A 27,461-nucleotide genomic window follows, 5' to 3' on the forward strand; every position below is an offset into this window, starting at 1 on the left:
ACCAGACTCCCCATCAACCTTCTCGGCCACATCCTCACCAGCCTGCCCAATAGCCATCGTGTTATTCTCTACAATTTCCACCATATCAGCACCCTTATCCCCAGTCATCATAATATCCACACTCTTCCCTTCAACACGTCTACCACCCTCCCATTGCAGAGACCCCGTGCTACCTACACCATCATTCCCCTGCCCTTCTTGCGCACTCCCCTCCAATACACTCCGGAGCTCCATACCTTCCTCTCCCTTCTGAAACTTGACCTTACTTGTCAAGGCAATACGTTTTAACTTCGCAATCATCTCCTCTTCACACCGCCGATACTCCTCATCAAACTCCGGTCTCAAATCTCTACAAGTCTTACGCCCCTCCGCCACACCCGCCTTACCACCCTTCCTCGGTGAAGCACGAAGTTTCTCTCCATAAATCAGGTTATCCTCATCATGCGGCCCCCTATCACAATCTTTGAGACCATGACCCAGAACACCACACCCATAGCAAAAAAGCGGTAGCCTCTCGTATTTTACATCGAACGTGTTAACCTTACCACCTGCCAATCTGACCTCCACTAATGGTTGAAGCGGTTTTCGAATATTATGAAGTATCTGAATTCGAACCGCCTTCTCCAGCTCCGGATATGGAAGAACGTCACGCATTACGAAAGTCCCCAGCTGCTCCCCCAATCTCTTCAAATTAGCTTCATTGGTACGACCTTTAATTGGGAGATCATAAATACGAGCCCAAATCGGTAACTTATCAAGAATCGTGTCAGACAGCTTCCCCTCCCCACTAGGTTCATTGAAGCACCACACAAACTTGTCAAAGTGCCAAGGTTGGCCCTCAATAACCCTAGTTTTATCCCTATCGTCCTCGAATCTGAATAGAAAAGTTCTCTCTTTTACATCGAGCACATTACCCATCACCTTCCCCGTTGGATTCCATAAGCGAAGCATCGTATCAATGGCTGCTTTACTATTAATCGTCTTTGTAGCCCAAATCTTCCCAACAAGTATCTTCTCCGCATGCCCTTCACAGCCCTCCTCCTCGTCAGCCTCCCAAACAAAAACCTCCCGTCCTCCGTTTGAGCACTCTCCCAGCACACCTTTACCCTTACTTCTCCCACACGCCATAGTTAAGAGAACTCCAGCTATAGCACGTAATGAAACCAAAGCAACCCTAATATGCGAAAAAACCCCAGACAAAAACCCGCGCAAAACAGAAACCCTAACTTTCCTTAAACGACAAACCGCGAGAAAAATAACAGAAAAGAACGTACCTATAAGCCAAAACTACACACACGATGTAGATAGGGCCCTTGAGCAAGAAGGAAGAAGCGTAGATGAACTAGGACGAAACTCCCATAGAACCCTAGGAAGACCCAACAATAAAGAGTATATTATTGATATTATTGATTTTTTATGAAATAATATCCAAAGATCCCTTTACCATAGTTATCTCTTGTTTTCTTGAAGGTCAAGGGTTTATAAGGCTTTAATTTTTAAAAACTGGTTTTTATAAGGCTACATCAACAATTTTGTCTTATAATTATCATAGTATTGCCAGTGATTCATGTAGCCAAAACTTTTATCACCAATTCTTGTTTAAGAACGTCTCAAGTCTTAACCTAAAACTGATAGAGGTGGAAATGAAAGGGTTTAAGGGATATGTAAGAAATCTTAAGTTAAGACGGTTTTAAGCAAGCCTATTGAAACTTTATACGGGGTACATGTTTATATCATTTACTATTCAAGAACTTTTTCACTCTGTTTGGCTACAAATTATGACGTTTAAGATTAACAACATTTATATTTGCTATATATCGACTAAATCTATCTAAAACGACTACCATATTCCGAAAGTACAAAAAAATCCTTTAATACCACTTCGCCATAGTTGCAAAACTGCATATATTCTAAAATCACAGTTAAGTCAGGAAAATTCACAAAACCTTCCAAATCAAGTCACACGTACTACCTCCGAAAATTCAGTGACGAGTTCAAAACAAGCCTGAAACCGATTGATTATTCACGCAGATTCTAAGCATTAAGTAGTTATAATATATACCGACTACACTATTCGTGTTATTATTCATCAGCAATGAGTTCCATGACGACCCGAGTGATGCTCCCATTGTTCTTCACTAACAGCTTCTTGTTCGTCACTTTATCTTCGAAACCCTGCAGCAAAAAAAAAAAAAAAAAAAAAACAGTTCTGTCAAAACTTAAAATCGTCTCAAATAGCAGTTATTTATTCACCCGTCAGACTCATCCATGCATACAGACTGAGGGGCAAAATTTACAAGCGCGAGATTCAATTATTAATGGGTAACTACTAGGTCAACTGAGAAGCTCCAGTAAAAAAAATCATGAGAGACTTTTGAAAGTTTGTGTCACAAGAGTGACGAAATGTTTCTTACCATCTGCCGCAGCTCCTCAAGGAGTGGGCCCCACTCAGACACGTCACAGAGATCGTCCACAGAGCGCTCCAAATCATATGTGTTCATTCGAAGAACCTCTCTGTTCAAGTCAGTTTGCTTGAAACCCATCTGCTCAAGTTCCTTCAGCATTCTCGCCTCATCATGATGTGAAAGCTCCTCAGTTACTTGCTCGTGAACGTTGCTGACACCATCAATGGCGGGATATGATACTTCCGAGGCAGAAGCAGCTGGTGTAGGAGAAGAGACGGGTGAGGGTGCTACAGGAGATACAGGCGTGTCAGAACCAGTAGCAGGTGGAACATGCGATGAACCTGCAGCAACTAGTAGGTCATCATTGATAGGGAAATTCGGCCCTAGCATCACAGTGTTATTCTCGAGAATGGATGGAGCACTAGAATCACCAACTTCGACATCAGATTCAGGTTCGGCCTTAACATTAGCAACATGGGGAAGAGCAGTCTCGTTACTTTCAGGAGGAAGATTTAGGTCTAACATTGGGCACCTTTCACGAGTCAAGTCCAAGGATTGATCCACCTAAGTGAGAAATGGTACGAACAAGTTGGAATTACAGCAGTTAGATCCACCTTACGAGAGAATTACAGATAGACAAACTATCACCATGGAAACAAACCTGAATGTGAACCCACACACGCTGTCCAAACTGGTGGCCGGATGGGTCTGCCATTCTCCAATAAGAAACGTATCGACCAGGCAAGTCAGGGGCAATGAAATCAACAGATATGTTAATTTCAGAAGCAACATTCACACCAGTCAAAGGAACCTATGACCGAATAAAATATGAATAATGTCAAATAAGTATCATCCGACCAGGGAAGTCAGGGGAAATGAAATAAACAGAGATGTTAATTTCAGAAGCAACATTCACACCAGTCAAAGGAACCTATGACCGAATAAAATACGAATACTGTCAAATAAGTATCATCCGGAAGTATTGGGTAATGTTACTGGAAAAAGAATGAAATTCTATACCTGAATCTCAACTGAATCAGAAGGGCTAAATCGGTCTCCACATATCCATTGACATCGCAGTCCACGCGTCCAAGGGACTGAACCAGTGTTCTGCATCCGCCATGTTTTTGTAAAAGGTGTTGACGGAGCCATAGTTGTCCCATCAATGACATTGACATCCATAACAAAGCGACTATCAAATCCCATACGAAGATGTTTTGGTACATAGGGCCTCGCCATAGACCGGTTGGGACTCATCTACAAACGTATATTATTAAAGTAAGAGAAAAGTCTAATAAGGAATTTGAAAAAAAAAAAGAAAAAAAGAAAAGAAAAGGAAGATCACAAGTACCGCATCTGCGGCGTTGAAAGACGAAGTATATATATATGGCAAGGGGATATCAATCCTAGTATAATGTAAGTCATTTCCCATCCGTGAGAAACAAAGACTGCATAAATCGTAATCATACTTCCTGCGAGAGAGAATAAAGTCAAACGATTAGCCTTAACTAAGCCCGACCCCAATTACGAAAGTATTTTAAACACGGTCTAGGAAGCCAATCATTAATATCAATCTTACACTTTCGATTTGAACCTTGGTCCAGTGATGGGAAGAACCCCACAGCCATCACACCCGACATTTTTGTGGATTATGGATCCGAAACTAGATTCCTTTTGTGATGCAGGCATCACTCTTGCTCCTGAAAAGGCAACATCCCTGCTCTTAGTACTACCACTGCTAGACATCTTTTTAGCAGAAGATTCACAGCTTGCACTCTTGTCTTCAACAGATACATTTAGTCCAGTAGCCTGAGTACTCTTCGGAGCTGGTTGAATTGGGACAGGTGTATCAATACCATCATTTTTCGTAACTTCATTGCCATCTTTGTTGTGACTACTGCCACTAAAATTACCAGATATAGAAAGAGCAGCATTCAAGCACAACTGTCTCAATTTATGCAACCCGTCAAAAAGATCAGCAAGAATTGGAGAAGTAGGGGCGGATGAAATGTCTGATTGGAGCTTGGTCAACACCTGAGCCAAATGTGCTTGAACAGATTTCAATATTTTGCGAGCATCAGCAGCAATAGCATTTTGTTGTGGATTTGGAGTTAGTGATCTGAGATTCAGCAAAACACGATTTAGAGGCTCTTGTAGAGACTTCAGTGCCTCGTCAACATTAAATTTTGGTTGCACATTTTGTGAGGAAGCCGTGCTTGGGATTGCACTTCCACTAGAAGGAGTAGAAGACGATTGAGCACTCTGGTCTGAGCTAACATGAACAGAAATCCTCACAGGATTCAGACCTTGCCTAACTATATCATTAAGATCATCATCATCCCCAAGGGTAACCAGGTCACCATCTTCATCTTTGTACGTAAGACGAATAGAAGCATCTGTTGGCAAGTTGAAAAGAGAACGAATTTTCAGCCGCAGACCCTCCATGCTAAGATCTAGTTTCTGGTCTCCATTTATAGCAACATTGAGACGCCTAAGCGTTTCCTCATATTTAACCTACAAGAATACCAAACATCATAAAAATCGGATTGGTCTCCATTTATAGCAACATTGAGACCCTAAGCGTTTCCTCATATTTAAACTACAAGAATACCAAACATCATAAAAATCCAATTAAATAGTCAGACATGAGAACGATACAAAACCCAAACTTTACGCAAACTTATAACGTGTAATCCCTTCTAAAACTAGTTTAAACAAATAGGCCTCCACATACTCTCCAGTCTCCAACACACCATATGCCTCTTTCTCTGGTGCGAGCAATACAAACTCGTTTCGTGACTTATGCTTGTGTATTGCATGCTCCAAATAGAAGCCCGTGTCTAAAAGTGTGTGGGGGCAGTGGATTTATTGCAACATTCTAAACAACAACAACACTACTCCGGTGCCTCAAGGGCTCCTGCAAATTGCGAGGTAAGGGGTGTCGGTTATACGCACCCAAAGCCAACAATTTAAAGAGGGGAACTTAGAAAAGTTGATTAGGATCAAACTAGTTTAATGCCACATGCAAATTGGTTGGCTCAACATGATACAAGAAATTAACAAAGATATACTAATCATTAGTTTACCTTTAATTAATACTCATCAGAATGAATATAAAAGGTAAACAAATAATCGAGACGGAGGGAGTATAAATCAAATACATTATGTATATAAACAGCCGAAATTGAACATCAAAGCGAAGAAATACTTAATAATCACTCAAAATACAGCCGAAATTGACACTTTTGCGTATTAAAGATGCGAACTTTACGATCAACGAACAAATTTCACTGTATAACATATTCCACTAAATACAAAAAATCATCAAAAACAATACTTTTGTAAGAAAAACAGAATAAATTAAAAAACCCTAGATTAAAACAAATATCGGAATAAAAAGAGAGAAAGGTCGAACCTTGATCACAAGTGACGCCATGGATAAGAAGCGGAGGAATAGTAAAAGGCGTAGAAATTGTAAACCCTAGAAATTGGGGAAAAATATTATAGGATCAAGATGAAATAATGTGATGAAGTCTATATATATATAGAATTTGAAAAGGCCCTTAGTCTTTTACTGGTTCCTAAATCCTAACAAAATCACGATTTACAACCAAGAGGCGTACGTCTGTGGGTTTGTGACTATTTTCGCGGGTTTTACTACAACTCCGTATACCTCCTGGTCATGGATCGGGTTGGGTTGAGATCTGGTCATTTTCATTTAATAGAGGTGGTAATTATTGATACGATCCGAAAATACGATATAAATCCGATACGAAGTTAGCGGGTTAGGGTTGAGAGGTTGTGATCCATTTAAGTAATTGGGTTGACACGGACACGACGCGAAAATTAAATGGGTCGGGTTAGGATTGAGCTCTTTTGACACGAACAACCCATTTATTTTAAAATGTCATAATATATCTTGGTTGAATCATTAATCCAACAAAACAACTTAAAAATAAGCATTCTCATTCATTATTTTTGGGATAATAGGGTTATAAACTTAGATTATTAATTAGTTAAATGGGTTACAAATGACTTGCTACAAGATAAATAGGTTACACAGATCGGGTTGGGTTATAGAAAAATTAAATGGGTTGGGTTAGGGTTGAGACAAATGACCCGTTTATGTAATTGGGTGAGGTTAGGGCGGACACGAACACGACACGACCCGATCTGTTTGTCTGGTCTACTCATACCCACCTCCCACGTTGGGTACCCATACCTCACGGATTTGAGTTATGGGTATTAAATTAGGCAAAAAAAACACAAAACAAAGTTTGGTTTTGAAAAATTCTAAACTCAATACCTAATTCTAGAAATGTGTGCACCCTCTTAATTTTATATTTCATATTTATGAATACTCTTTCAATTATTTACAAAAATATAAAATCACGAAAAAACCACAAATGAAGTATAAAATTACAGAAGTGACATTGAAAACCGGATAACGTATATACGACTTTCTATACGGAAAAACCGGATATAACTGTATATAAAAAAATCCGTATTAGGTAAGACTATTAAAAAAGAGATTTTAAAAATGCATATTAAATATAGTTTGTCGAAACCGTAGCGGATTTACGGATTTATTAACTCCTAACAAAAAGTTGAAAGTAAAACAAATGATGTAATTTAATCAATAAAGAAAATAAAAACCATATAAAAAAATTATCAAAATAAAGATCAATATGAAAGATTTTTTTATTTTAAAATGATCACATCGCAAAGAAAAATAAAATAGACAAAATCATTGAAACTCACATATGTAATTATGTAAATAAAGTGAAAAGTTTAAGGAAAGAAACGATGAACAAAAATAAAGATATATAACTTTACGAAAAAATATGAGAAAATAGAATAAGAAAATCGAAAAATTAAATAAGTAAATAAAATGTAGGGAAAACGAGATTATTTTGTGAAAATAATGTTTTTCTCACAAATGTATGGAAATCATGTACTATTTCGGATATTAAGTAATAATAAATGTAGTATTTGAAAATAGAAATCATTTAAAATGATTCAAAGTGTTAATTATATTAACAAAGTTCACTTGAAATTTCGGCAGCTCATTGCAAGAACTCAAAAGTTAAGCGTGCTAAGGTAAGATCCATCTAGGATGGGTGACCTTTTGGGAAGCCTATCGGATGCGCATGACACGATTTTATACGGGGTAACATTTTTGTTATGAAATAATATAATATTATTACGTTTTATTTATTTATATATCTCGTTTGCCACGAAAATAATTTTTTTTGCCACGGGAATAAACTTTTGGTCACAGAAGTTATTTATTTATATAATGACGCAAGTACTCATTTATAGTGGTGTGGGTTTTCCAAGGTTGAAAGGTTTAGGGGATAACTTGAGTGCCAACTCGAGAAGTTTATGAGAATGAATGGAGGATTTGGGTCATTAGGGTTGGGGAAAGACATAACTGGCCATTAAAGAGAGACGGGAAAAGATTTGGACCATTTGAGGAGAAACAATTAGAGAACAAGGCTCGATACCATTTAAGATTTATATTATTATTGACTTGTTTAACAGTAACGATTACAAGACGTATTTATAATATAAAAACTTGGAGGACAAGCTAGAGATACCAACAATTAGGAAACTATAGCCATACAAAAGATATGAGGAAGACATAAAAAATATACAAAGAATACAAAGATATTAACAACTAGTTATGGGAAACGATTTCTTGAACAATAACTACCCTAATATGGTAGCATAAACAGTAGTCACGAAAGATAGCCCACGAAAAGTCTTCAATTGAAATAATGGCGCTACCACTACAATAGGCAGTGTGTATCCTTGAAATGGATGCTGATCATTCCATGGATAATTATTGTTAGCTTAAAGAATTCATGTACGTTCCTGTAATCCTCTAATGTTGCATACAACTTTTTCAGTTGTCGGCATTTCTTCCCTTTGTATCTCATAACACCTGAGTCCAATGTTGTTGACATAATCGAAGATGATTAATCGAATGATTGAGAGGAGTATATCCGGCTGCTTATCCTTTGGCGGCTTTCTTGCTTTCGGTGCCAAATATGGTTTAAACAGAAGTTTTGTAAGACCTAAAATAGAGGTAGCACTACCCCAACTATATGCATTAACAACGAACAAAACACAACGGTTTATTGTATAAGAGTACCGTTGTCAAACTTTGGCGGAAATCTAGGCGCGAAACTTTTACAACGGTTGTTAGAAGAACCGTTATAAAAAGTATGACAAACGACGACAGTTATTAGAAGAACCGTTGTAAATGACAAAAGACAACTGTTGTTAGCATAACCGTTGTTTTTGGTTATGCAAGAACCGTTGTTAAAGTGTGACAAATGACCTCGGTTCTTACATAACCGTTGTTAAAAGTGTGAAAAAAGACAATGGTTATGCAAGAACCGTTGTAAAACATGTGACAAAAGACAATAGTTAATTTAAGAACCGTTGTAAATGATAAAAGACAACGCTTATTCAAGAACCGTTGTAAAAAGTGTGACAAACGACAACGATTAGAGGAACCGTTGTAATATTTCACTCTCCTATATATATACGCTTATTAAAACTCCTTCAACTCAACTATTTCTAATAACCCACACAAACCCTCTTTCTCGCAACCCTCCTTCTCGCCGCCACCATTATCAGGTAAATTTTACTTAAGTTTTACATCGTAAACCATCGCCTCTTTTCCCTTGATCTCGCTCTTTTATAAACTGTTATTGATGTGTGCCATTTATTTGCAATAAATCTTGTTCTTGAAGGTTAAATTGGGTGAATTAGTATAACTTTGTTTAGGAAGTGGTAACAACCACTACAAGGTATATTTATTTTTTAAGTAGGCGCATACTGGTAGATATATGCAAAAGTGGAATTTTTGAAACTCGTGTTTGTTATTGTTGTCACTCCTTTCGTGACAACATGCATGTTTTTCAGTTAAAGTGATGTGGTATCCGAATGTATGTGTTATCATGCTAATTTAGCATTATGTATTATATCTGAGGTACAATCCTTTTTCTCAATAAAGAATAGCTTTTCTAACATGTGTTTTTCTATCAACTACTCCGTATTAAAGTAACTTAGAAACAAATGTTTGACATAAAATACCATTGGAAATTAAAAAAGTATTTTGTATTCCAACTTTTCATGATATTTATTTGACACTTTTCATTTAAGATGCTTTATCATGTACCCAAGAGCATAGGTTAGAAAAACCGATAAAAAAAATATAATATCAAACAACTGTTGGTCTTGTTTCAGACGGTTCATTTTGGTCTGAAGTAATAAGACGAGATTTTGTAACCATTTTTCAGCTAAATGCGACCGCTATTGAAAAACAAGTTTAGCATGTTCGTAACATCGATTATACCATTGTGGTTACATTTAACCACTTAACCATAAAATTGTCGCACTGTCTGAACGAAAAGTGGCTGTCTGAAACAAGAATTTGCGATCAAACAATGCTAACAAACAAATGAGGCTCGTTACAAGTTTACAACCAAACGAGATTTTTTTTGGCAAATTAGTGTTTATTAGCAAAATAATTAGAGAGTTGGGGTTGGTTTGAAACTATTTTGACAAATGGTGTCCACGTCATCAGTTCTTAGCGGCTTAATATTATTTTTTTTTTAAAAATTCTTATTTTTTTTGAAAAAAAAAGTGAATAGTAAAGCCGCTAAGAAACCTAGCGGCTTTACTATTGATTTTTTTTTTTTTCAAAAACTGTCACCTTCAAACACTGATGACAGCCTATTCTATAAATGAATAATCACTAAAGCCGCTAAGAAAGTTAGCGGCTTCCCTATTTCTCTATTTTTCATAAGCTTATGACATTTATTACCTGAACAGTGACAAGGAGACAAAGCCGCTAAGAAACTTAGCGGCTTTGCCTAAAAATTGGAAAAAAAATGAAAGTGATGACGTGGACACCATTGGGGCAAAATAGTTTCGAATGAACCTCAATTTCCTAATTATTTTGCTAATGAACTCCAATTTGCCAAAAAATTCACCAAACGAAACACAACACCAAGAATCAATAGCAAAATTAATTCAGAAGTTAAAGATCGTCTCTCTTCATAATTATCAACAACATTCATCTTCCTCCTATAGCAACCTTCTTTGCAACCATCTTCCAGCTTCGATCTTTTTAATCTGATCAATTTTACTACTCTCTTCATTACAATATTATCTATACTTCTCCATAGCACCATGTTCAAGCTCCGAAACATTCAACATCTATTCCCAATCATGATCAATGCTTGTATACTCAATTCAACACAAAAACAGGATGATTTTCGGCATCCTAGGCCGAGGCCAAAAAGATTTTGAAAATAAAACTAGCCCATTTAAAGAAAACATCAATGAGAACATTCCAAGGCCTCAAAGTAATACCTACCGGAAACAAAGATAGAATAAACCAAACATTTTGCAATCAATTTGTATAGGTTTCCAGAACAAAACTTAAACTGTCAAGCGAAAAACAAGACAAAATCGCAGAGAATAGTAAGCACAAGTATGTATAGACACTGACTGTACAAGTCAGAAAAGGATTATTCGCTTAAAGAGCAAGTAACTAAGTTGTTTTTTATCTGCAAAACTTCAGGAGTTACAATAACCAGCAATGTCTTGGGAACTTATCCAAATTCGAGGCCTGGTGAGGGTAAGAACGTCATTGGCTTTCTGATTAACGTACCTCGTCGAGGCAAGGATCATGTGGAGACCTTGGAGATCCCAGATACTCAGAAACACTGGAAACAACGTTGTTGAGCTTAGACACGCTTCGCTTTAACCAACCTGTTTCACCTAGGTCTTGTGTCATTTGCCTGTTCCTTTCTTCCTCCTCCCTCAGGAGATCGGCCCACCTCTTAGCCATGAACATCTTAACAGCTTCAGCTCCGGCATTCACAACCTCCATGGGGGGAATAACAATAGGGTTTAGGTCTAAGTTGAGTTTTCTCAACTTCTCTAGCCTGCAAAATGAGTTTGGAAGAGAGTGGATTTGATTGTTGCTGAGATCTACTTCTTCGAGACTTATTAGATCACCAAATGTCTCGGGTAGTTCCTTGAAGTCACTGAAGTTGCCACTGAGGTTTAAGGTGACAAGAGTTGTCAGCTTGCCGATGGAGAGGGGAAGGCCGTGAAGCTCGTTGAAATGAGCGTCAAGATGTTGGAGAGATTTCATCTCACCGACTGAACTTGGAAGAGATCGAATCTTGTTGTAGTGGACTAGGAGTTTTCTCAAGTTCACCAACTCAAAGCCTATGTTGGTGGGTAAATATCCAAGGTTGTTAAAACTTGCATCCAACTCCTCCAATGACCTGTAAAAAATAAAGATCAGACAATTTATAAGTGGTTCAGGAACTTGGGAAAGGGGTGGTCGGAGAGAGACGAACAAATATGATTTGGAAAAGGAATTGTGAAGAGTTCGACCGACCAAGTGGTGATGAGTTTCAGTACCACCACACGAACATACAATGCTTACAAAGTAATATTGAAATAAGAGAGTTTTAAATAATACTCCTTAGATTTACTCGTATATTGATACCCCGTCCTTCGTTTTTTATTAGACGTTTTAGGGGAAGAGCTCTTTTTTTTTTTTTCCATTTTAGATGTTGTTTTAGCCTTCCTCGTGTTTCATGCTTTCTAATGCGCATTTCCCCAAAAAAAAAAAAAAATCTACAGCACTTGAAAGACCCATGTCCCATCATTACTCTCTCCTGTGCATTCTTCTATATATTAAGAGTGTCCCTTTTTCATGCTATTGGGTTATAAGTAACTTTTCCTATTTTTAAAGGTGTACTCTCAGTGACTCAGTCTCTTCTTAATTCTTAATTCTGTGCAAATAACTAAAACGGCTAATAATACAAAAAGGAGGGAGTAGTGAGTAACTGAGTATGGTGGTACAAACACATTATCCCTTGGGAAAGAGGATATAGAGTGTGGTAGGACATATACGTGTTAGGGTTAGAGAATTAATGAGGTCTCACGGGGGAGTAAGTATCAAGTATCAACCTAGAATTACTCTAACAATAAGAATGGATTTCCCTTGATGTTCCTGAAAACCATGCTGATAGGATCGAAGTGAAGGAAACTTACTTGCAGTGGGCGATGCTGTCAGGAAGTGCAGTTAGCTTGTTTCCTGCAACATTGAGGATCCTCAATTTTAGTAACAGGCCAATGGAATCCGGGAGAGATTGCAGAGTATTAGAGGACAGATTTAAGTCTTCAAGATTTTCCATTCCAGATATAGAGTCAGGAATTCCCTGCAAGCAAAGGAATTGCGATATTAGAAGACTAAAACAAGGTTTTAATCAACCTTACATGAATACTGAAACAGCAGACTACGTTCTGAGTCTTGTGACAGGGTGATAAAAGATGACAAATGACCCTAAAAAGAAAATTGCTAAAAAAAAGACGCAATGACACTTATTTTTCTCATGCATGTTGACATTTGGCACTCTCACAGTCCCACATGCGAAAATGCGATCGATCACCTAAAAAATTGGAATACACAAAGACTTCTGTATAATATTCTTGAAGCTCTCTCTATATCTCACCATACTTCCATTCACTCAAAAGCCACAGGTCTCAGGCATTTGGGCACGGCAGCCTTTTGGAGATTTAGGATTCAGTTAGATTCTGAACTTAGAAGTACACAGAAAAATATAAAGCTTACACAGAAAGATTCTGAACCCACAAACACAAGATAGTTCTAAATTCAAATTTTCAAAGAAAATATGACATGAGCACACTATGAGATACTTTGCCCTGAGAAGAGACGATAACATTACACCAAGCTCTGATGCTCGGACTCTCCTATCCACCCCCCAGATCCAGCGGACCCGACTCGGACGCAGATCCCTTGTCGGATCCTGCTCGGTGCAAAGGGACTCTGTGCATGAGAGGCGCAGTTGAGCGGCATAGTTAGGTCTTCGTGGTGGAGCACTGTGGTGTTATTTGTCGTGCCTCTTAATGTCCTTTTGTATATTATTTGTTTAATACTTTAGTTTCTAGGTGCATTGGAAAAACTCTCTTTTTTTTTACACCAGTCATATGCATCTTTGACTTTTCTCAGACTGTTTTCCATAAAATATTAAATATTCATTCATATACATTTAAACTAGGTGGGGACTCTACAGTTTTTTAGGACTATTTACTCCTACTAGTCTACTTCACGTATGAAAATACAGATATTTCATGTACAATTTAAATTTATTTCTATTTTAAAAAAAATTGGCGAGTCCAAATTAATCTTTGGATCCTCGTACCCGAGTCCTTGATTTTTAGATTTCAAGGATCGGACACTCGGATCCGTATCCGTGTCGGATCCTCGTATCCGAGTCCGAGCATCATAGACACCAAGTATTACGAAGACTGAAATTCACATGGGTATAGTAACGAAAGGCACAAGAATTAGCCTGAAAAATTCTTAAAACCCACAATCATTAAGCAGCCGGTAGGCAGCAGCCCTATTTCTTGACTAGTCATCAACACGTCCATAGGCCAGAGTGGGCCATAAATTCCCATATAATAATCCATAATTCAGTGCTTCATACATACGGAAACATAATAAACAGTATTGATCACCCTAATTCCTCTGAATATTATTCAGCTTATAGGGAAACCTAATAGCTAATAGTTTTTGCGAAGCATCTAGCCAAAAAAAAAGGTATTCCACTATGCAGGTGTTGTAAATCTTGGATAAAATAGCGCAGCAAAAATTTCTACAGTATATATTTTCACATCAAAAAAATGGACAACCTAACAACAAATAAATAATCCAAAAAGTGGTATAAGCTACTACTAAAGTACATGCATTACTCCTCGAACCAAGGAAATTTTACCAGTGTACTTGATTTCGGTTTTGAGCCACAAAGACTGGATGCATTTCTTTTGATGTCAATCTAGCTAGTTACCTGATGGTGTACTACTCTACTGGGTTCTGCTTCAACTCAGCTACAGATTGACACATTTAAAACCTTATTTGAGTACAATATGACCAATCAACATCGTATGAAAACAAAAATTGCCATCTCCAATGAGTCGCATTTGGAGGGTGGATAGGTTGAGAAATGTAAATCACATTGGAAACCTGGTAGGAAATACTGAAATACTCACTAAGACACCATATCATGCCCGGAGTTAACGAGTTTTTAAAAAATAACCGCAACCACATTTTGAGGCGGTGTCAGCCGCATTGCAGGCGCAATAACCAATTATGACATAAGTATCACAAAGAGATTTAATATCACGATTAGCATTGCCTTACAGCCCATAATAGAGATCCTCGTGTCAATATTTAAATCAATAGTAATGTCAATTATACTCAACGACACAAAATCTATAAGACCTTTGTATGCGTACACCAGACTTCTATGATGCTATACATCCCATTGAATGAAAGAGTTAATAACATTGAAGTTGAATAACGGTCTTACACAAGACTAATAGTAACTAAACATATTTCATTAAAATCTCTAAAAGCAAAGTTCAAACACAAAATACGTAGACCGCACCATAAACACCCTCCCTATCAACAAGCATGAATTTTTTTTGGCAAAGGATGACAAGCTTACGTGTCCAACTTTAAATACTATAAATAGCTCACGTCCAAAAACAACCGCCATAAATATCAACACAGAAGACGCTTCAAACTACCGACTACATACGATCACTAAAATTTTATACCATAATAACCCATTGGATACAGATTTGCTAGTAGAGTACAACAAAACAAAGCAGGTTGGCTAACTGAAACATCTTCACTTCTTACATTGAGATCGTAATCACAGATTCACGCGGTTTTCTAACCAATTTTCATTACACTACATACGAGAATAATGAGACCAGCATGTAGCTCCGACCTCTCTACCTCATCATACATAGATTATAGAATAGAATGGGATTAGGCATTTTGTCGTTGTTAACAGGACTTATAACAGTGCAACATAGTTACTCCATTCGTCCCAACTCCTGTCCCATTCATTTGTTTACTTTTTTTATTATTTGTGGGGGCTATTTTAATTAAAGTCGAACAAATGATCGGAACGGAGTGAGTACTAATTATTATCTGATCCACGTTAGATTAAATCATATCATATCATATCATATATCATTGTAAATTTCTTAAGAATTATTCAAGCCACAACAAGTCAACAACAACAGCAGTCAAAAGTCAAACAATTAATTCCCTAAATCACTACATACAACACTTCCATCATTAAACTAGTCAACAAAAACACAATCAAACCTGCAATTAATTACTACAAAGATTAATCACAACATATTCCAATCCCTCCGTTCCAATCATTTCTTTACCTTTATCGTTCCTCGTAAGCAGTATTTTAATCAAAAGTAAACAAATAATCAAGACGAAAAGAGTAATTACGAATCATTATCAAATCATTGTAAATTCTTACAAATCACGCATACCTCAACAACAGAATTCAAATCAAATTATTAACTAACACGCAATCATTAAACTAATTACGAAAGATAATCAAAACGATCATCAAACCTGCAACTGACTACTAGAAAGATTCAGCACAACATACTCCACTCCCTCTGTCCAATCATTTCTTTACCTTTATTGTTCTTCGCAAACGTAAACAAATAATCGAGACGGAACGAGTAATTACTAATCATCATCATCATCATCATATCATTGTAAATTCTTAAAAAAATCACGCAAACCTCAACAACAGAAATCAAATCAAATCATCAACACCAAATCATTAACCTAAATTACGAAAAATAATCGAAAAACGATAATCAAACCTGCAATTGATTAGTAGAAAGATTAAGAACAACAACATTCTTCAATCTCCCAAAAGCATCAGGCAAAATCCTCAATTTCTTACCAGACAAGTCAACCTTCTGAACACCTCCACCTTCTTCTTTCAAAACCCTAATAACATCTTCATCAACCACCTCCTCTTCCTCCTCCTCCTCCTCCACCACCTCTTTCCCCTTACCTTTCGCCGCAGCAGCGGAATCGTAAATCCGCTGCAATTTCTCTTCATTAGCGCGCAACAATTTCTCATACGCATCATGCATCTCATCAACCTGAACAATCGCCTTATACATCGCCTTCTCCCTCTCCAATTTCTCCTTCTCACTCTCTCCGGTTCCGCCTTGCGGAGACGGAGAGAGCTCGATTTCGTCGAGCTGCGACGATAAAACCGAATCGATATCGGTTAATTTAGACCGGGCGAGGTCGATGGTTTCGTGATCGGGCCGGGGACCGAGGGCTTGGAGGACAGACCGGGTTTGTGCGATTTCCGAGACGGCGGCGGACATTTCGGATATGACTTTCGGGTCGGTTAAGTGGGGCATACGGGAAATGAGGGTGTCGTGGAAGGTAGGTTCGGGAGGGGTGGTTCGGATGGTTGCGGGTGGTGCTTCGATGTCGGAGGTTGGGGAAGTGGGTTGACGGAGTGGTCCGATTGAAGGGAGACGGGTCATGATGTAGGATAGGATTGGGAAGTTTTTCGGGTTCGGATCCATTTTCGGGTTGAGGGAGAAGTGTAGGGGAGAGTGTATGGTAGCACGATCAAGTTTTGAGAATTATGATTCAGATTTCATCTTCCCTTCTCTTAGCTTATTTATGCTTTTTTAAAGCACTCATTTATTTATTTTTTGGAGAAAATTTATACGGATTTCAAGGTTATCTGACTTTTTCAGTTATCAAATTTGGGTGAAATTTTCCATTAGAGATTATTTGAGTGTCGATAGGGATACTGTTAATCAACACTAATCGTGATCTTATTTAGTCAAATTTATTTACTCCCCCCACTTTTTAATATATGACGTTTTGCTTTTTCGAGGCGAGTCTTTGACTTTAATATTTACAACAAAATATTTGGTAAAAAATTATAAAAATTATATCATTAGATTACTTATGAAAAACTCTTTCATATGAGTATACATATCACTATATTTAAGCATATAATTTGAGAGATATTGAAGAGAGAAGTGTGTCTCGAAATGTGAGAAAGTCATATAAAGAAAAATAGAGGGAGTATTTATTTTGGAGAAGATATATACGAATTTCAAGGTTATCTGACTTTTTCAGTTATCAAATTTGGGTGGAGCTTATCATTAAGTTATCTTCGGTATTTCAAGGGAGATTATCTGAGTGTTAAAGAATACTCCTAGTCAGCAGTCTCAGCACCAATTGCGATCTTATTTCCTCAGATTTATTTATTTTTGGACTATTTTTATGGGGATTTTCTAGGTTATTGACTTTTTTAGTTATCAAATTCGGGAGGAGTTTATCATTAAATTATCTTCAGCATCCTCCCGGAGGAGATCATCTTACTGTCGAAAGGGAATATCCTGGAGGAGATCATCTCACTGCGGATAGGAAATACTCCTAGTCAACACTAATTATGATCGTATTTCGTTACATTATTTCGTCAAATGATGAGTTAATTAAACCCAAATTTCTCCTAGCTTCATACTTGTATACTTAACATAGCCATCGTCTTCGTGCAAACTGTGCCTTTCTCCAGTTCATCCAAATTTAACGATGAACCCGTGAAGGCTTCCTAGGTCAGGACTCGTGAGCCACTTCAAAGATGAAAGACGAGAGAACATCTAACACAATCTGATCGACGATAATTAATAAAACATACAATTACACATTTATCTACAGTATTTCTTATTCTATCATGTACATCAGTGAAAGCAAAATTACGCGTCTATTTCAAGAAAAAAAAAATCCGCAACTTTGATAAGCTTCACCCGGTTGCTGGAAGCTCTAGGACTAAAACCCTTTATAACTTAATGTTATGTACCCTAAAGTGCACCAAAAAAGACACTTAAGAAATCGAATGCTATTGCGACAAGACTTCTTTCTTTACAAGTTCGAACATGTTCTTCAATCGAATTGCAAACTTCTGGTTTATGTTGCTAACAATTCTTTGCTGAAATTTACATTCTTTTAGCCACAATATCTCCAAGTAAACATCACATTTACATGCATCACCGACTGATGACACGCTTCGAAGATGGTATCGCAAATGTACCTGTGGTCATATACAGCATTGTTACGAAAGATTTGACATAACATGGCTCAAAGAGCAGATATCGATTAGCTACACACATGAACGGGGCTTACAGCTCGTCAACATAAAATTGTTCATTTAACTTGCTTTGCATTGAGAGGGTAACATGGCTGGAAGCACAAATGTTAAACTAGCGTATCTGTGAAGTCATTACTCGTGACTTCTTAAGTCAGAAACTTCCGAGCATCAAAATTAGCTCTATGGCTCCCTTCACACTAAAATAAAATAAAATGGTGCGTCTTAGACTGGAGTTCTCCACAATGGGCTCTAACTAAGGTCGTGTCGTGCTTGTTGCTTTAGTTTCTAGCATAGGTAGTAAAGTTGCTGACATGTCGAACTAATGACATGGATTTTAGATCCGTCGGTATCAATACTACTCTTTTTAAACTTTCTATGCAAAAAATAGAAAAAAACAGGGCTAGCAGCGCTAACATAAAAGGTAGGACGTGACATACCCGAAAGTGGTCACCAAAAGGAATATCATGAAGAGCCATGACCTCGTTGACTATCCATCCATCTTCTAGAGCACATTTTCTCTGTGTGCACTGCACTTCCCCTCCAAAAAAGGACACAGCGTGATTATATTTGTACGAAAGCTGCCTCTCGTAAATATCAGGCTTCACTGCCTGCCACTGTGTCGTTACATAATTAAGACAGCCGCATTTTGCCATCAGTTTACGCTCCAAGTTTCCACCTTCAAACATTTTCATCACTGACTTGATCTGACAGTTTGTTCAGCAGAGACCCGTTTAAGATTGGTACTCGTATAAAATTACATTGCCAACAAAAACCTAACATAATTACAATACAATTTATATTTGTAACTTGTAAGACAGATGTCCATATTGCACTAGGGTAAGACGGGGCATACTACAAAGTTTGTAGTCATTATACTGTGGGCAAATTAGAGAAAAAACACAGTAAAAGAAGTACTCTTGTAAAATACAAGAAAATAATTAGGGATATTCTACATGGTACCCCTCAATTTTTCAACATTCTACATGGTACCCCTACACTTTTTAAAACATACACGGTACCCCTAATTGTTGTCATTACCACTAAGTGTACCCCTAAACTTATTTTTCGTAAATTAAATTCAGTTTTAGGCGTTAAGTGCTTGGACGGGTAACCAAGCTTGTCATTTATTATCTCATGACATAAAGACTCTATTAGGCTCAATATCCATCTCGATCCTAATATTTATTGATATATATGAGCTAAAAAAAATTTGACGGAATATTTAGTGATCCCCTGCCAAATTATCACGTCCAAAGATGGATATTAAGCCTAATATATCCCTCATGTCACGGGATGATAAATGACAAGCTTGGTAACGCGTCCAAATAATCACTTAACGCCTAAAGTTGAGTTTAATTGACGAAAACTAAAGTTTAGGGGTACACTTAGTGATAATGAAAACAATTAGGGGTACCATGTATGTTTTAAAAAGTGTAGGGGTACCATGTACAAAGTCGACAAATTGAGGGGTATCATGTAGAATATCCCAAATAATTATTATCTGAGTCAAGCTAAGAGCCGTTAATAAACAACATTGATCGAGAGCCTCACGGGCTCTCACAAATAGTGGTGCTTTGGCTAGTCATTTACTAAGCCTTGGGCTTAACTGCGCTCGCAGCACGCTTTTTGAACAAAAGTTTTTGTATAGGTCATCATGACTTTCTCTATTTGGTCGTTGTGCACTAATTGCGACCGACTCCACATTAAAACACGGTCTCAATAACCTTAATGACTTAATCATTGTTACAACCCAGATTTAATGCCATGGTCTCCAAGTAACAGATTGTTGTTGACGATTAGATGATAATAATGCTTAGGAGTCTGGGAAGAAGGGCACTCGAGTACTATGCGGTCTCAAACCGTTTTCTATTGGGTGCCAAGTGCCAACCTAGTCTTTAATTAGTCGAAGTTACATTCTTACTGCCCAAACAATTTTACAGATTGAAAATCCCTGACAGCTTCAAGCAGCAGCATATGTAGCTCCAGAAAAAGACAGCATTCTCGCGAAGGATAACTAACAGAGACGCCATATAAAATAGAGAAAGTAAAGTAGACCACTTACATCAACTGGAAGACCAGCAGAGTATATCTTCAATATATTAGAATCTTCATCATCTAAAGGAGAAGTGCTGTTATCATTCGGGACTAACGGAGTTTCTTGATCCATCAGCTCTTCTGCTATCAGCGCCTTCTTCTCTGGGCTGATAGTCCTTGCTCTCCACAAAGCAATAATAGTCCTGTCATCAACAAAATACTATGATTGGACACACTCCTTTTGAACCAACTTTCAGATACCCACAGGAGTTTTCACTTTTACCTGCTAGCGACCTCAAATGGTATGAATGACTGAAAATAGAACTTGAGTCTGCCCTCTTCATCTTGACTTTTGGCACCATGACTCGCGTCAAGACCTCTTCCTTTCTTTAATATTACGACAAGAGTAGGACTACCCAATGAAGCTAGGCATGGTGCTTGGACTTCAATATTATCAATATCTTCCCACAAAAAGTAAAATTTGGTTTTGTGACCGAATAAATTAGCATAGAATCCGACTATTCTTGCTGATAGAAATAGACGGCCCTGCATGAAAATAATATGGAAAAATCATGATTTAGATAAAGCAGCAGCAACAGCCAACACATTTATTTTTGCACATAATTTCGCCATCATTCTCTTGAAGATTTATTAATGATACTAGTATAACACAAACACAGGTTTCTATGTTCGCCAGTCCTCTCTACTTGAGAAGCAAATAAACAGAATAACATCTTTCTTGATTTAAATTGTAATCTTTACTTGTATTGTGAAGTAAAGTATCGGCACATTTTTCATTCTAGATCATCGAGAGCAGCTTCTGCGATTTTAACAAAGGGGTAACGCTACATACATCTGATCCACATACCCCCCATCACACATGGGAGCCATTAGAAGTTAGAACATTAGGGTAATGTAGTAGTATTTTTTTCACTTATGTAGCTTATTAACTTATTTGTCTTAAGAGTTCTTGCATGTAGCTCATGAGTTCACGATTTCTAGTTTGTGTTACAACTGAGTGGGAATCAAGGTTGTAGACGTAAAGGAATTTCCACGAGAGACCAAATGTAAGCACTAGTGAAGTGCATATCCACAACAAAATAGATAATGCCTGATAAGCTAAAATGCCAATTAAGTGGTAGCGAAGAAATCAAAAATCAGCTTATGCAACAAGTAGATGCACATAATTGGTGAAACAAAAGTAAATTTAAAAGTACCTGTAAATGCATCTTTCTTCTTAAAGAACACGAGTAATCTTTGATCAGGAATTCTTCTGGCGGTAAAGCAAACAGCTTCTGGAAGGCAGAGTTCTTTTGGGGAGACCGAAGATTCAACTGCCAAATTACACAAAATCTTTCATAAAAATACACAGAATACAGATTCAATCAACCAACAGTTCAGACAATTACTGACTGCGCTACAGGACGGAACTTGTACTAGCTGATGTAACTGACAATACTTGCTGATAGATAATTAAACATTTCAATAGTCAAATCATCTTACCTTCTTGCCAACTTCCTTTTCCATTTTTGTGAGGTAATCTTTGATTCCCTCTACTCCCTTTTTGTTTTCGACAAAGATCCTTACATGCAGTTTCGACTGAGAGGAAACTGCCAGTTTCCCTTGAAGAGGGATCCACATGTCAGCCAACTCTGCGGCAGTGTGCTTTACAAAATTAACCTCTGCATCCCCAAGTGATATAGCCTGATCAAACGGGCCATCGAAATCAAAAACTTCTACATCGAGGACCGAAGGTAACTCGTCAGAGGCGTCAAACTCAAGTATCTCTGCACAATTTTTCATTTTAAGTTAAAAAAGACTGAGATAAAGAGCCAGAAAGCATGAAGCAAGTTCGATTTCTAAATGAAGGGTACCATTCCATTGTGGATCACGTGTTTGAAGCTGGACTGAGCTAGTTCTTGTTTTACCATTGCAGGTTAAGACCACAAAGGGATCAGAGAACTTTTTCGACTCCGGAGATGGCAAGTTGACAGCTTCTACCAAAGCGGCAGTAACTACCCATCCATCACCTTGTGATTTAATCCCGTGATCACTTCCTGCAGATAAATGGAGATCAACGTCCAAAACAGTTAATATGAATCATAAAAACTGTGTGAGACGGTCTTAAATGTGAGACCAACCCCATTAACTATATATTTGAACGAGGAACACTTAAGGATTTAGGTTGGGCTCACACATGAGACTGCCTCATACAAGACTCGCTCCAAAGTAAAATAACAGTATGGACTGGATGATTACCCATGTGTAGTCTCGCGTGTACAAAAAGTGAAACCATTTTATAAACACGCTCTAGCAGAAGTACAAATACCCCACAAGTAATAAGCTGCCCAAAACTGTCCGGCAAATCAATACCAATAATTTCTAACCCCTGAGGCTTGTGAGGCTCGCAAAGTAGAATATGAACTACAACATAAATTGTAAGAAAGGTGGCAGAAACTACAGTGAGGTTTCCAAAATACTCAACAGCCAACTTCCAGTCTGACTGGTGTTCTCTTTGAAGACCTGCTACTATATGATCCTTTCCGAGTGATTCTGAATTATCCAAAACTTTGAGCTTCTGAGCCAAAAAATCACTAAATTGGTTAAAGCTCTCAGTCAGACCTTGTCGAGCTCCACTTTCAATCATACCTCTCATTAAGGTATTCTGAGAAAAGTTTAAACCCCAAGAAAGTAGAAGGCGGGAGGATTCTTCACCTGAAGACAATTCAGGCCCTGGCAATATCTTATACAATAACTCGACTTTAAACATATTTCCGAAAGGCACATCTGGTGTAGCCACACTGACAAATACAGCAAACTCCATGCCATCAGCTTTAACATAAACCTGCTCCTCTGTAGCTTTACAAGCTTTAACTAACTTAGATGCAGGCTTTGTATATGTGACGGCCCTTGCCAAAGATGATGAATTTCCGGATTTCCAAGTCCAAGGACTTTCTTCCACGTCATTTATTCCTTGCATTTCTGCAAGCTCTCTCCTGAATTGGGAATTTGGAGCGAAAAGATAGGAATTTAGATCTTTTGAAGCAATCACATATGTCTGATCAACAAGAACTCCCCCTTGTAGATTATCAGGCATTTCTACTTCCTCTTCCCTAGATTGCAGAGTATCCATAGCTTCTTCGAAGCTACAAGATGGAGGTGAGTCTTCCTGTATACAATCTTCATATTCAGCAGGAGAAAAGCTCAAGTCTGAAGATGCATCACTTTTAATGGCTTCTCCATTCTTATGTAAAAGCTTCTCCAAACGTTTAACAACCGCCTTCATCAATTTTTTCCCTTGTGGGGCCTTTGCGGAAGGAGCAGGAGAAGAAATAATAGCAGATGTATTATCTTGGCTTTCATTTTGTTTCTCGTCTGTAGTACCAATATCTTTATGCTCTGATAGTAGATGGTCTGTAGTAGAATCCTCACCTCTTCCATGTAGTGAAAGAGTTAGAAGAACTTTTCCTGTATGTGTGAAGTATATCCATTAGAAAACAGATAGGTACATCTATATAACCTAGTGAAAGGCAATAAGAAAACAAGGTTCTAGTGCTCCACCAACCAGTCTACCATACTTGCTTGACTAAACCCCAAAACATAAAACACAGAGCTCGTTGTACCCCAAGGAAATTTTAATTCAACCATATCAAGTACCCTGTATTGAAGTTCATCACATTTTGGAGCACAAAAAATACAGACATGAACCTCTTATGAGAGTCATTACACAAGGGTTATATATCCTGTGCAAAAAAGAGAGATTGAAATACTTCAATATCAGGTACAATCGTAAATGTCTCAACTGTAAACAGTAATGAAAGCCAATTGAACTTTGGTCCATAGCATAAGCTTCTTTAGTCGCTGTTTGGCGAAATTATGTTCAATACATATATTGCAAAACACTGCAAAACAAAGTAACAGGAAGTGCATGATCTCTGCAGTGATCATGGGCTGGAAAATTAGAACGCGCAGATGATTTGTGAATCACACAAGGGTTAACCACTCAATGCACATATATATACAGATGCCAGATAACTGGAAAGTAGTGACGCTGAAAGCTCTATAGCTTGAACCTAAAGCAATGATCAAGAAATGATCCATGATTCATCAATCACCTAGCCGTAAGTCGTAACTCATACAAGTCACCCTAACATTGAAATAAGACTCATTGCTGTCACAAACAACTACGCCAAAATTAGCGAAGATACACTTGTCAATCAACCTTGGCTTAAAAAATCACGGCTTGGTCACACTTAATCCCAAGGCCCAAAACGCCTTACAGCGCCTAAAGTGTGCCTTGTACACATGGCGCAGCTAGCGTGATGTGAAATTTCCTTTTTTCTTCTTCTAATTCTTTTATTCTACCATTCTCCTTGTCACATTATCCCTAGCTTTACCCCCCCTTTACATGTTTGCCTTAATTCAACCAAAAAGGTTTTACTGCAAAAAAAAAAAAAAATTCTACAATACAAATTTATTCGCCACGAGATTTTATCGCCTCAATCAAGCAGGTCAAATACAAACCTCGCCTTCACAACACCCGGCATTTTAAACTTCACAACACATTTTGCAGATATAGAGAACATTTTCCATAACTAAATTAGAGTAATCATTCAACCAACAATGTTCCAAATAGAATAACACAATGCTTAACCAACGAAGGTGCAATCCCAACAATGTATTCCCCACAGAAGGCCAAGACCATCTGTTATGAATTATGATACAATGAGCGCAAGAGGGGAGAGGGGGTGGAGGGGAGGGACGGGAATGAAGCTAATGTCATTTTTCTACAAAGACCTTTTTTAAGTTCGAAGTATTAATGGATCCCTCTACATCCCTCCCGCTTCATTTCCCATCAATCCTCTCGCTTCCCGTCCTTAACTCTCACTTTCCTCTAAATCCCCCGATCCAAACAAAAGCCAACTCCCTCATCAAATACAAAACTCAAAATCTCATATTTGAAACTCACATTGCCATTCATCATTCATGACATTACTACAGATTTTTCCCTCCTACAAACCTACATTACACCTAACAACAACTCACTACTCCGGTTTTCAGCTAAGATTACCAACCTAAAACTACTACAGATTTTTCCCTCCTACAAACCTATATTACACCTAACAACTCACTACTCCGGTTTTCAGCTAAGATTACCAACCTAAATTTACTACAGATTTTTCCCTCCTATAAACCTACATTACACCTAACAACTCACTACTCCGGTTTTCAGCTAAGATCAACATCCTAAACAAATTTAAGCAACATTACTATTACTATATTCTAATCAAGACATTACTACCTCCGTCTCATTCACTTGTTTACCTTTTTAATTCACAACAAGGGGTATTTTAATCAAATGTAAACAAATGACTGGGACGGAGGGAGTAATAAATCGTACACAAAACATAAACAACTCAAAACAAAATGAAATTAGGGAAAAAAGAACACAAACCACAACTTCTTTTGGTGTGTTTCCCAACTTTAGAATTCTCAAGGTAAAACCAAGTAGGAGGCAAACACTGATTCTCCTCACCCATAACAGTCCAAACCGAAACCCGAACCCGACCAACCAAATACCCGGAAACATTAAACAATCTAGCATTACTACCCCCTTTAGTACTATCATCACCAACATCAACATCATCATGATGATAAATAGACACAAGAAGTTCATCCTCCATATCATGAACCCGAAACACAAACTCCTCATTCCAAACCGGGTCAGACCCGTTTTTCACAACCCGGGTTTTCGACTTAAATTTACCAACTTGGAGCTTTACATAACTACTACTACCACTTTTTATAGCTAATTCTTTAGCTTCTAATACATACACATATAATCTCATAATAAAAGTATATGAAATTCAATTAATTGTAACTTAGTAACGGTAAATTGTATAGTATATAGTTTAATTGTGATTAATTTGAGATGGGTATTTTTTTGGTGAGATGGGTTTTGTACGGAAAGTGTGGGAAACGTGGGGGGTGGTGCAAAGTGACACGAAGAATATAATGTGGGGATTGTAACAAATGTGGAGAAAAATAGCGGTGTGACGGAATTGGAATCGGAATTGGAATTGGAATCGGATAATAAAATAATGTGAGGGGTAATAGATTGATGATTGATTTGTGATTTCCCAGGAAAGAAGGAAGAAGGGGAAATTGGGCATGGAATTGAATGAAAGAGAGTTTATGTGTCACTTTGCTTCTGTTACATATAATTTGCTAATAAAGGAAAGTTTTTTTTTTTTTTTTGAGTTAATGCTAATAAAGGAAAGTTAGATTTGTAGATTTTGGTGTTTTTAATTCTCAGGGTATATTGCATAGGGTAAGATAGTGATGTTGTAGGTTATGTATGGCCCGGTTCTTTTCGATTGAAATGAGTTGAATGAAATTGGAATAAATTGATTGAAGTTTGACTAAACTGAATTAAATTGGGTAAAATTGAATTGAACTAAATTGAGTTAAAATTAAGCCCGAAAGAACAAATTACTCATAAGATAATTTGTTAGGAAATTTAATAAGTGTGTGTATATAATTCAGAAATTAGGGATTTCAATTAATAAATAATTAATGGATCCAGTTTTTTTGGATGATAAAGTCATTATCTCATTTAGCGTCTTTGTCTCAGATTTCTTCAAATATATATATATTGTGTTTTTTTTTTTGCCGAGATACAGACGTTACTCCAATAAATGTAATTTTACAATTTTATTTTCTTATCAATAATGCAATCATTTTGATCATTACTATTTCCTTTTCAAGTTTTCATATACACGTATATTATTGAAAATTTAAGACTTTAGTTTAAGGGTAGAATAGAATATTGATTTTTTCGGATATATATATATATATATATGCATTCAGATACCTAATATATTGATCAATAAGTATTATTTAGATGATGTTGTACAATCATGAGTCCATTTTTGAA

The 27,461-nt window shown here is 37.4% G+C and overlaps 3 protein-coding genes across 3 annotated transcripts; all 3 read right to left on the reverse strand.

Annotated features, from left to right (window-relative positions):
* Positions 1-1,867: 1,867 nt before the first annotated feature.
* On the reverse strand, positions 1,868-6,089 carry LOC141652597 (protein NBR1 homolog). The gene is made up of 7 exons (XM_074460133.1): positions 5,821-6,089; positions 3,985-4,919; positions 3,757-3,877; positions 3,426-3,662; positions 3,067-3,216; positions 2,415-2,969; positions 1,868-2,175 (listed from the first exon to the last, which is right to left on the reverse strand). The coding sequence occupies exons 1-7, from the start codon at positions 5,839-5,841 to the stop codon at positions 2,083-2,085; spliced, it is 2,112 nt and encodes a 703-aa protein (XP_074316234.1). The 5' UTR covers positions 5,842-6,089; the 3' UTR covers positions 1,868-2,082.
* A 4,739-nt stretch (positions 6,090-10,828) lies between these two features.
* Positions 10,829-17,115, reverse strand: LOC141652598 (plant intracellular Ras-group-related LRR protein 1-like). The gene is made up of 3 exons (XM_074460134.1): positions 16,182-17,115; positions 12,501-12,667; positions 10,829-11,722 (listed from the first exon to the last, which is right to left on the reverse strand). The coding sequence occupies exons 1-3, from the start codon at positions 16,908-16,910 to the stop codon at positions 11,089-11,091; spliced, it is 1,530 nt and encodes a 509-aa protein (XP_074316235.1). The 5' UTR covers positions 16,911-17,115; the 3' UTR covers positions 10,829-11,088.
* An 890-nt stretch (positions 17,116-18,005) lies between these two features.
* Positions 18,006-26,853, reverse strand: LOC141652599 (C2 and GRAM domain-containing protein At5g50170). Its single transcript, XM_074460135.1, has 9 exons — positions 25,980-26,853; positions 22,784-23,992; positions 22,399-22,581; positions 22,028-22,311; positions 21,742-21,858; positions 20,808-21,070; positions 20,553-20,727; positions 18,928-19,194; positions 18,006-18,433 (listed from the first exon to the last, which is right to left on the reverse strand). The coding sequence occupies exons 1-9, from the start codon at positions 26,371-26,373 to the stop codon at positions 18,242-18,244; spliced, it is 3,084 nt and encodes a 1,027-aa protein (XP_074316236.1). The 5' UTR covers positions 26,374-26,853; the 3' UTR covers positions 18,006-18,241.
* Positions 26,854-27,461: the final 608 nt, after the last annotated feature.

Source organism: Silene latifolia, chromosome 4 (assembly GCF_048544455.1).
Source record: "Silene latifolia isolate original U9 population chromosome 4, ASM4854445v1, whole genome shotgun sequence".
Taxonomy (NCBI): Eukaryota; Viridiplantae; Streptophyta; class Magnoliopsida; order Caryophyllales; family Caryophyllaceae; genus Silene; species Silene latifolia.

Coding starts and splice junctions, on each gene's coding strand:
- LOC141652599 (XM_074460135.1), bottom strand. CDS start 26,373: ATGAGATTATATGTGTATGTATTAGAAGCTAAAGAATTAGCTATAAAA. Junction 22,312..22,398: donor ACGTGATCCACAATGGAATG/GTACCCTTCATT, acceptor AAAATTGTGCAG/AGATACTTGAGTTTGACGCC. Junction 21,071..21,741: donor GAAGAAAGATGCATTTACAG/GTACTTTTAAAT, acceptor ATTTTCATGCAG/GGCCGTCTATTTCTATCAGC.
- LOC141652597 (XM_074460133.1), bottom strand. CDS start 5,841: ATGGCGTCACTTGTGATCAAG. Junction 3,217..3,425: donor CTGATTCAGTTGAGATTCAG/GTATAGAATTTC, acceptor ATTCGGTCATAG/GTTCCTTTGACTGGTGTGAA. Junction 2,970..3,066: donor GTGTGTGGGTTCACATTCAG/GTTTGTTTCCAT, acceptor TTTCTCACTTAG/GTGGATCAATCCTTGGACTT.
- LOC141652598 (XM_074460134.1), bottom strand. CDS start 16,910: ATGGATCCGAACCCGAAAAACTTCCCAATCCTATCCTACATCATGACC. Junction 12,668..16,181: donor TTTCTACTAATCAATTGCAG/GTTTGATTATCG, acceptor CTTTGCTTGCAG/GGAATTCCTGACTCTATATC. Junction 11,723..12,500: donor GACAGCATCGCCCACTGCAA/GTAAGTTTCCTT, acceptor TATTTTTTACAG/GTCATTGGAGGAGTTGGATG.